The sequence below is a fragment of the Lathamus discolor genome, chromosome 6 (genome assembly GCF_037157495.1).
Source record: "Lathamus discolor isolate bLatDis1 chromosome 6, bLatDis1.hap1, whole genome shotgun sequence".
NCBI lineage: Eukaryota > Metazoa > Chordata > Aves > Psittaciformes > Psittacidae > Lathamus > Lathamus discolor.
In genome coordinates, this window is record NC_088889.1 from 29,173,643 (window position 1) to 29,184,027 (window position 10,385).

Below are 10,385 nucleotides of genomic sequence, written 5' to 3' on the forward strand. Positions count from 1 at the left end.
ATCTATACGAGTGAAAAGGCTAAAGACTTATTTTAAGAGCTCAGAGCAGTGATTTTTAAGTGCGTTCAGTTTTTTGCTGGTATGCAAAGAGATTGCCTAGAAACTTCCTCCAAAGTTGCAACCAAATTGTGTGATAGCTGTTTCAAATAAAATTCTTGCTTCACTATCCCTATGCCTGCTCCCTATCTTGGTCTGGCACTGGATTACTGAAACTCTTTATTTCATCAGAGTTAATGCAAGAGTCTTTGTTTCTGCAGTTCATGCCAGCTAGACTGGTTTCCATGTGTGTCTCCACGTCATCTGCTTTGCTTTTTTCAAATATCACTCATGAAACATCTGTTGTCCCTTGCTTTATAGCTCTTAATTTCTCTCTCCTGTTATTTCAGTATAACTCAAAAGTGCTTCAGTTTGCACTTGGTATGAAATGCACTATTCAGAAGAGTTGAACTTGGTTTTTAACATCAAAATTCCTGTTTGGAGTGTTTACACATCAGCTCTGACTTCTTGTTTGATTTATTTTGGGTAGAAATACTGGGTGGTACTGGTTCATGAAGTATTTTGGTGGCTCTTAAGAGGACTGACGTTGGCCGCTACCTTGGGGTTTAAACCCAACAGAGTAAGAAGGTAGTTGCTGGGAGAAAAGACAAACTTTCTTCCTTTTAGGCAGAGGAGTGTTATGGTCAAAAATTTCTGTTTCAGATCACTTTGTTTGGACTTAGGTGAATGTATATTGTATGTATTTGATGTATTTCTTGTAAAGGATTAGATTAACTCAAGACCTTTAAAACATAGACTGAAAGTTTAGCTTTAATAATGAGACTATGCTATTGTCTTAAGATAGTAGCATAGAAGAAAACACTGCTACCTTTAAAAGGTAGCTAAGTGTGCCTGCTAACTGTCTCATGTTGCTGGTTATCACTTATTAATGGCTTGTTTCATGCTTGTCTTCTGGGGTAAATGAGATAAGGAAAAGTACACCCAACTTTCATACAGAGATTTTGAAGCTTTCATACAGATTTTTGAAGCTACTTCTAGGAGATGCTTAATATATGAAATCTTCCTTTATGATGCATAGCTTTCTAGTATTAACTGATTGAGCCAAGTCTGTTTCTTATTGCAAAAACCAGACCCATGAAATACATGAGGAATTCACAAAGCACATAAGGTCTCTGTGCACAATGGTGCTTGGAAATTTTTTTGTTTTCGCATTTGAAAAATGACATATCCAGCAACTTGGTTTCATTGGGGAATAAAAGAACAATTTCACTGTGGAAAATTGTCAGTGAAAGGCTTAAAGGAAGCAGCACAGGATAGCATGAAAGAGAGCTTACATTTCTGAAGATCTTTTTATTTTAAAATATGCAATTGTTTCTTTCTTCCTTCTTTCTTCCCGCATCCCCCTGCTTTTTTTAATTGCTAACAGCTCAGAAGATCTGAAGAAGATGAAGAAAAAGAGGAAGACATTGAAGTACCAAAGGCCATGGGGGATATATTTGAGTCTCTTGCTGGTGCCATTTATATGGATAGCGGAATGTCTTTGGAAATGGTGTGGCAAGTGTACTATCCAATGATGAGGCCATTAATAGGTATTGTCTGGTTTCAGAAAAGAAAATAATAATTAAGTGTCATCTGCTCTTGAAGAGAAGAAAGCTAATTTTTTTTTTTCCCCCTTCCAAATAGAGAAATTTTCTGCTAACGTGCCCCGTTCTCCAGTGCGAGAGCTGCTGGAGATGGAGCCAGAGACAGCCAAATTTAGGTAAGAATATGCTTCCTTTGGTACACATTGCCATAAAATATTTTTAAGCTGTGCCTCATAAACTGTTGAGTATTTTTAAATGTCAGAAACTAATTTCTTTTGCACTAAGCAGCTAGCATGATCATTCTGTTCACTGATTTTATTGCTTTTTATTGCATAACTTTGAGAAAAGTAACAATTTCGGTTTAACTATACTGCTTTAACTTCTGTAGAAAAGCGAATGTAGATCTCTTTATTTCACATTAACTTACCTAGGGAGTAAGTAATTCTTGTGTATATTTTTGCAGTCCTGCAGAAAGAACTTACGATGGAAAGGTCAGAGTAACAGTGGAAGTTGTAGGAAAGGGAAAGTTTAAAGGTGTTGGCAGAAGCTACAGGATTGCCAAATCTGCAGCTGCAAGAAGAGCACTACGAAGCCTCAAAGCAAATCAACCTCAGGTCCCAAACAGCTGAGACTCCTCTTAAAAATAAAATGGGGGGAAAAAACACAAATAAAGAAAATTTTTAAAAATGTTGATGTTGAGAGGAACAAATTGGAAGACAGAATTTAAAGTTTGTTTGATAACAGAATAGATAACAAAACATTTAACATGTATAAAATTTTGGAACTAATTGTAGTTATAGTTTTTTGCGCAAACACAATCTTGTCTTCTTTCCTCACTTCTGCTTTGTTTAATCACGAGAGTGCTTTAATGATGACATTTAGCAAGTGTTCAGAATAATTGTTGTCAGGTCTTTATGGTTTACTTTTATTGTCAGTACAGCTTTGCTTAGTGTTAGAAGGCCAGGGAGCTTATGCCTAATGCAGTTGCTAGATTTATATATAGTAATCTTGAAATTCTTCAGTCTGTGCACTAGTGCCAGTCATAAAGCAGTTGATAAACTGTGCTGGATGATTTGGTATAAGAAAGAATAAGTGTGCCAGTATTCTCTCTTTTTTTGGTTTTGTTTTTTTTTTTTTTAGTCTCTCCATGTCATCTTTTTACATTAAGATGGCATTCCCGATCATTATTGCACTTATTTGTTAGGGACAGATTCTAATTGAAAAGGCTGGCATACTGGTAGAATGAAACTTCAGTTTCATTATGCCACACAGTCTTGCATAAAAAAAGGTTCTTGCCTTAAAATTAATAATCTTTTAATTTCTGATCTTTTTTTGGAACAAGCTGTTTTACATTCCCTTCATTTTATTATGCATTTTACAATGATACAGCTCTATATTTACAGTACAACTCATTACTATAGCTGTGACTTATTACAGGATTATAATAGAAATTGTATTCATATATATGTAATTAGGTTATTTTTAACAATTCTGAGGAGGTGGTTAGTCAAAAGTTTTTTGTTTTTTTTTTTATACCATAAACAAATATGGTCTTTGGTTAAAATTCCAATTTTACACAAACATACAAGCTAGATAGGTTCAGTACTGGAAACAGTAATGAATAATTGCACAGTGCAAACTGTCACTCTAACAAAATAACCTTTGACATATCACACCTTAAATATGCTGCAGATTTTATAGTCAATTGGTTACGTATTTAACAAACAGAGCACCTTTACACTTAAAAGATATTTCCACATAAATTTCTTACTGTACTTTTCAGAGTTGCATGCATATTTCGCCTACCAAAGCTGTGCTGTTAAATAACATGAAAATTGATGTTTGAGATATAACTGCCGTACTTTTGATACATCTGTGATTTAGGTCCTTAATTTAGATAAACTAGCTCATTGGTGTTTTGGTCTACTGGGGCAGGTTGTGGAAATCATACTTTAATTTTTTAGGCTTTGCCTATACTTCTTTAATTAGATTTTTGTAGGCACTCTTTCCTTAAATACCTCAGTTCTTTTTTTTCTTCTCTTTTCTTTCCTTTTTTTTTTTTTTTTTTTTGCATGCATTGTTTTTCTGTTTTGGTGCTATGTTTATATATTATGCTTGAAATTTTAATTTTTTGCACTGTAACTATAATACCTCTTAATTTACCTTTTAAAAAAAGCTGTGGGTCTCGTATTCCCACCAGTATCAGTAGAGGTTTGCTGCAATTTTGCCCTGTTAATTATGCTTGAAGTTTGAGAAAGCAGAGCAAGGTGTTTTAACGTTTTCCAGCACAATAGTTTGAAGTTGATGCTGTGTCTTATGTATTAAATTCCAAATAAATACTGTATTTCCTGCTTTTAAACCCTTTTCCTTTCCTCACAAATGCACACTAAAACAAAATGAAAACTGTCAGCTCTTGCTTTCTTAACAAAAGAAAAGAAATGCCTTAGTGACAAGGGATAGACATTAAGCTTTTCTGAAATACAGTTTTCCAAAGTTCATGTTTTTTATCTGAGTCATTTTTCATTCTGCAAAAAGGACCATTCTTCTATTTGAAAGCAGCATTGTTATAGTAGCAAGAACGAGAATTAAGATACTAGCTTATAAAAAATTCTAGCATTTGTTTGGTACTTCAACAAAGAAATACTAGACCTGCAAGTCTTGATGTATATTAAACAAGTGTAAATGAGATGGAATAGTAAAAACACACAGTCTGAATTTTCAAAGGTAAATTGTTTTAACTGGGTTGGGGTTTTTTTTGTTTGTTTTGTTTTGCTTTTAAAGGTCACTATTTAAGTTACAGCTCTTTTTTCATGGTAGGAGTGAAGTTTTCTAGCAAAAATACATGATTACTAATGTTAACAATTCTGTGTTTCTGGCCAGACATCAATCGGCAGATGAAATCAGACCATCTAGAAAGTCTTAAGTAGTTTTAACTGCGTTACGAAAAACTGAAGTTTAAGTTAGTCTTTGAATGCCTAAAATTTCTTACTGATTATTACAAGGTTATAGATTCTCAGGGGTTTCAGGTAATTGCTAGCAGTAAAGTGCTACAGAGTGTCTTGATGCAAAGAAAATTAACTGAACTTGTTCTGTGTTTCAGAATAGTTTAATGATTGCTTTGTTACTAGATAAAGCCTATGAATTGGAAATCTGAAATGTGTAGTGGCTGACTATAAAGTAGTTTCTGCTGCTGATGCGTTTTTGTTTTAAATGCCGTAATTTTTTCCAGTGTGACCTCATTGAAATATTTTTTATCCTTTGAGATAGAAAATTCTTATTAGTTTCCATGTTATACATCTGTGTGTTTTACCCTACAGTTGATATGATTTTGATATTGGACATTGTATGCTATTAAAGACCTAAATCTGATCATTTGAAGGTTGGGATAGAAATCACTTGACATGCTATAAGCACAAGTGTAAGCGGACTGTTGTAACCCATCTTCAAAAGCAACCACACAGGCTTGTCGTAAATAGTGTGGGGGTTAGTTGGCATGAACCTTGTTTGTTTTGGTTTGGTTTGTTGGTTTTTTTTTTTTTGTTTGTTTGTTTTTTTAATCTAAGTCCTGTTATACTGTACTTTAAACAGTCCTCCTAACTATGCTGCGTTTTCATTTTTATGGCTTTTTTTTTTTTTGCGCTGTTCTGTTCATGTAGCACAAATAAGCATTGCACTTGGTACCATGCTTTACCTCATTTCAAGGAAAAAATGCTTAACAGAGAGGAAAAATGTGGTTTGGCCTTGCTGCTGTTGTGATTTACTGAATTTGAAAAAGATAATTATAATGCCTGCAATGTGTCATTTACTTGCACAACTGAGGTCATTTGTAATGTCTGGCATTTTTACTGTATGTGGAAAAATACAACAATGATGTGTAACAACTCTTGATTGTATTTTAAAGCTATTGTCTTTCTGCTACATCATTTTACTGTTACATGAAATAATTAAAATGAGAATGACCTCTGACACTCCAGTAATTATCTCTGAACAAACCAACATATTGTGCATATAATGTAGTTCTTGTGAGTAGATGACCCCTAGTAATTTGGTCAACCTCAACTAAATCTCTGCTCAGTCTGAATGTTGAGTGCTTCTGAAGTGTTTGTTCAGCTTGATGCTGCTAGAAGTCCATACAGAAAAAAAAAGCCTACTATTTTTAAGTCTCATTACACAATAGTAAGTTGTGACTGCAGAGTACAGAACTTGGACAAGAACCAGTTTCCATGCTGGGGAGGAATACAGTGGTGGCCCGGGGATGAGGTGCCAGATCCTCAGCTGATGCAAATTGATGTGGTATCATTTTAATCAACGGAACTGCATTATTTTACATATCTGAAGATTTTGTGTTTATATGTGTGTTGCAGATTGGGTTTTCCTCCTGGTAAGGAAATACAGAACCATAAAGTGGAAACTATGGGGTTTTATGTTACTGCATATGACATAGCTACGCTACATGCATTTATTTGTATAGAAGGTGAAATCTTTGTATTACAGTCACAGCACCACGTTATCGAAAAATGAGGAGTAGCATCGTGGTCTGCTGTGATACTGTACTTGCCTCTCTCTAACAGTATTCTGGGTTTGTATGTTTTGGGGGGGACCCCTACAAAAAACATTCTCATGGAAATATCTGTATTTATTACATGAGTGAATCACAGAATCATAGAATAGTTAGGCTTGGAAAGGACCATAAGATCATCTAGTTTGAACCCCCCTGCCATGGTCAGGGACACCTCACACTAAACCATCTCACCCAAGGCTCTGTCCAACCTGGCCTTAAACACTGCCAGGAATGGAGCATTCCAGCTTCCCTGGGCAACCCATTCCAGTGCCTCAATACCCTTACAGTAAAGAATTTCTTCCTTATATCCAATCTAAACTTCCCCTGTGTAAATTTTAACCCGTTACCCCTTGTCCTGTCACTACAGTCCCTAATGAATGGTCCCTCTCCAGCATCCCTATAGCTCCCCTTCAGATACTGGAAGGCTGCTATGAGGTCTCCATGCAGCCCGCTCTTCTCCAGGCTGAACAGCCCCAACTTTATCAGCCTGTCTTCATATGGGAGGTGCTCCAGTTCCCTGATCATCCTTTTAGCCTTCCTCTGAACTTGTTCCAGCAGTTCCATGTCCTTTTTATGTTGAGGACACCAGAACTGCACACAATACTCCAAGTGAGGTCTCATGATAGCAAAGTAGAGGGGCAGGATCACCTCCTTCGACCTGCTGGTCACAGTACTTTTGATGCAGCCCAGGATACGGTTGGCTTTCTGGGCTGCGAGCGCACACTGAAGCCGGCTCATGTTCATTTTCTCATCGACCAGCACCCCTCAAGTCCTTCTCTGCAGGGCTGCTCTGAATCTCTTGTCTGCCCAACCTGTAGCTGTGCCTGGGATTGCTCCAACCCAGGTGTAGGACCTTGCACTTGGCATGGTTGAACTTCACACGTTTGGCATCAGCCCACTTCACAAGCGTGTTGAGGTCCCTCTGGATGGCATCCCTTCCCTCCAGCATATCAACCGGACCACACAGCTTGGTGTCGTTGGCAAACTTGCTGAGGGCGCACTCAGTTCTGCTGTCCGTGTCACCAACAAAGATGTCGAACAAGACCAGTCCCAACACTGATCCCTGAGGGACACCACTCATTACTGGTCTCCAGCCTCACACTGAGCCATTGACCACAACTCTTTGGATGCAGCCATGCAGCCAGTTCTTTATCCACCGAGTGGTCCATCTATTACATTGATGTCTCTCCAATTTAGAGACAAGGATGTTGTGTGGGACAGTGTGGAATGCTTTGCACAAGTCCAGGTAGATGACATCAACTGCTCTACCCCTGTCCGTCAGTTCTGTAGCCCCATCGTAGAAGGCCACCAGATTGGTCAGGCAGGATTTCCCTTTAGTGAAGCCATGCTGGCTGTCACCAAGCACCTTGTTGTTTTTCATGTGCCTTAGCATGCCATCCAGGAGAATGTGCTCTAAGATTTTGCTGGGCACAGAGGTGAGACTCACTAGTCTGTAGTTCCCCAGGTCATCCATTTTCCCCTTCTTGAAAATAGGGGTTATATTTCACTTTTTCCAGTTGTCGGGAACTTCACCTGGCTGCCATGATCTTTCAAATACAATGGTCAGTGGCTTAGCAACTTCTTCAGGACATGCAGATGGATTTCATCAGGTCCCATGGACTTGTGTACGTTCAGGTTCTTAAGATGGTCTTGAACCAGATCCTTTCCTACAGTGGGCCCAAGGTCTTCATTCTCACAGTCCCTGCATCTGCCATCCAAGACTTGGGTGGTGCAGTCAGAGCATTTGCCAGTGAAGACTTAAGAACCTCAGCCTTCTCCAAATCCTGGGTAGCCAGTTCTCCTGATAGCTTCCAGAGGGGGCCTACGTTGTCCCTAGTCTGTCTTTTATTCACTAAGTACCTGTAGACTCCCTTCCTGTTATCCTTAACATCCCTGCCCAAGTTTAATTCTAACTGGGCCTTAGCCTTCCTAACCTGGTCCCTAGCTTCCCGGACAACATCCCTGTATTCTTCCCAGGCCGCCTGTCCTTGCTTCCACCTTTTATAAGGCTCTTTTTTCCTTTGAAGTTTCCTCAGCAGCTCCTTATCTGTCCAAGGAGGTCTCCTGGCCCTCCTGCTGCACTTCCTTCTGGTTGGGATGCAACACTCCTGAGCGTGCAATAGGTGATCCTTGAATATCAACCAACACTCTTGGGCCCCCCTGCCCTCTAGGGCTATATCCCATGGAACCTTACTAAGCAGGTTCCTGAAGAGGCCAAAGTCTGCTCTTTTGAAGTCCAGAGCAGTGAGCTTGCTACATGCTCTTCTCACTCTCCTGGGGATCTCGAATTCGACCATCTCGTGATCGCTGCAACCAAGGCTGCCCTGGAGCGTCACATTTCCAACAAGCCCTTCCCTGTTGGTGAACACGAGGTCAAACATGACACCTCTCCTTGTTGGCTCCTCTGTTACTTGCAGAAGGAAGTTGTCTTCCACACAATCGAGGAACTTCCTGGGTTGCTTCTGCCGGGCTGTACTGTCACTCCAACGGATGTCAGGGTGGTTGAAGTCCCCCATGAGAACAAGGGCCTGTGAGTGTGAGGCTGTTCCTACCTGTCTATAGAGTGCTTCATCCACAGATTCTTCTTGGTCAGGCGGTCTGTAACAGATCCCCACAGTAATGTCTCCCATCGCTGTTCTTTCTTTAAACCTGACCCACAAACTCTGTAAACTGCTCACCTGTCCCCAGACAGACTTCCATACTCTCCATCCTGTCCCTAACATAAATAGCAACTCCCTCTCCCTGCCTCCCTGTCTTTTCTGAAGGGCCTGCCAGCTTCCATTCCAGCACTCCAGTCACAGGAGCCATCCCACCATGTTTCTGTGATGCCTATTATATCATACCCCTGTAGATGTGCACACCTCTCAAATTCCTCTTGTTTGTTCCCCATGCTACGGATGTTTCTATAGAGGCATCTGACCCAAACTCTAAATGAAGCCGGCTCATTGGCTGGAGTGGCTGGAATGTCTTTACATTGCTCTGAGCATTTGTTATAGGTGCTTGCAACTGACTGGGTGTGTTGGGATGGAATGATGCCCCCCTCCCCCAACACATCTAATTTAATGCATCCTTGGCCCGTCTGGCAAGCCTCCTACCAAATTCGTGCTTCATCAGACCAGCTCCATCAGCCCACAGTAGACCTGGCCTACTAAATTGGGTCCCAAGAAAGAAGGGTGAAGCAAGAAGGTTTTGATTTTTGGTACTTACAGACATTAATCCTTTTCCAATTGCTCTAATTTTCAAGAAGTTAATGTTCAGATTGAGGTTTTAAACTCAAAACACTACGGTTTGTGACTGTGAAATGTAATCTAAATATCAACTGCAACTCCATCTGAATTCTGTTAGCAAATACCTAGAGGTTGTAGTAAACTCCACTAGCAGTTAAAATTAACTTCTGTCTAAGCTGACTACATTTTTAAGAAATAAATTTTATCCAATAAAGCCCTTGGGTTTTTTTCCTCTTTTATTTGAATGGCTACCACAGACTTTCATTGCTTTATAGATGCACTCAGAATTTACTGCAGCAGCAAGTTGGAGAGAAAAATGTTTGTGAACAAGAATTGGAAATTGCAGGCATTTTTATTGTAAATAGTTTGACTGAGAAGATGGTTAAAATCAAGTAGAATGAATAACATATAATTTTATGGACAATAAAATACTTACCATCACATGCTGCAGCTGTCTTTAAGGGACATAAAATGTAATTCATTCATACTGTAATCATGCTGCAGAAGTTTGCAATCTGCACCTTATGGATCACAATTACCTTTAATAGTTTTTTGTAATAATTGTAGCTGAGTATATCTCCAATAAAGTTATGGTCTGTTCACCTTTATTGTCTTTTTGATTTTGTTTCTTAGTTCCTCTTTAATCTTTCCATAAATCTTCTAGAATTTACAAAAAGTTACTTTTCAGTCTCAGTCTAAAAAAAACATGTAATTTGTGGAAACCTTATTTCTTGACCTTGTTTAAAGACAAGTCTGCTTGTCTCCTTCCTCTGATGAATGAACTGTCTTCATAGTTATGTGAAGACTCTTAAGGGACACCCAGGTTAAAAATGATGGTGTACGTGCTACAATTGGATCTCTGTGTTGACCATTATACCTGCAAAATTTCTGTTGGAGCTGGGAGGCCCCAGAGCACAAGGGTTCAGTATTTGGTTTACACAATTCAGCACGTTTTAAGAATAGGTAATAGTCTCAATATTAATAACATTGACTTTTAATTATTTTTCCCATTTTTTT

General features: G+C 39.0%; 1 protein-coding gene across 1 annotated transcript in view; it reads left to right on the forward strand.

Moving 5' to 3' along the window:
* Window positions 1-9,970, forward strand: part of DICER1 (dicer 1, ribonuclease III) — a 45,137-nt gene extending 35,167 nt beyond the window's left edge. Inside the window, 3 exon segments of the mRNA XM_065685520.1 lie at window positions 1,424-1,586; window positions 1,681-1,756; window positions 2,044-9,970. Coding sequence (XP_065541592.1) covers window positions 1,424-1,586; window positions 1,681-1,756; window positions 2,044-2,209 — 405 coding nt within the window. The 3' untranslated portion in view covers window positions 2,210-9,970.
* Window positions 9,971-10,385: the final 415 nt, after the last annotated feature.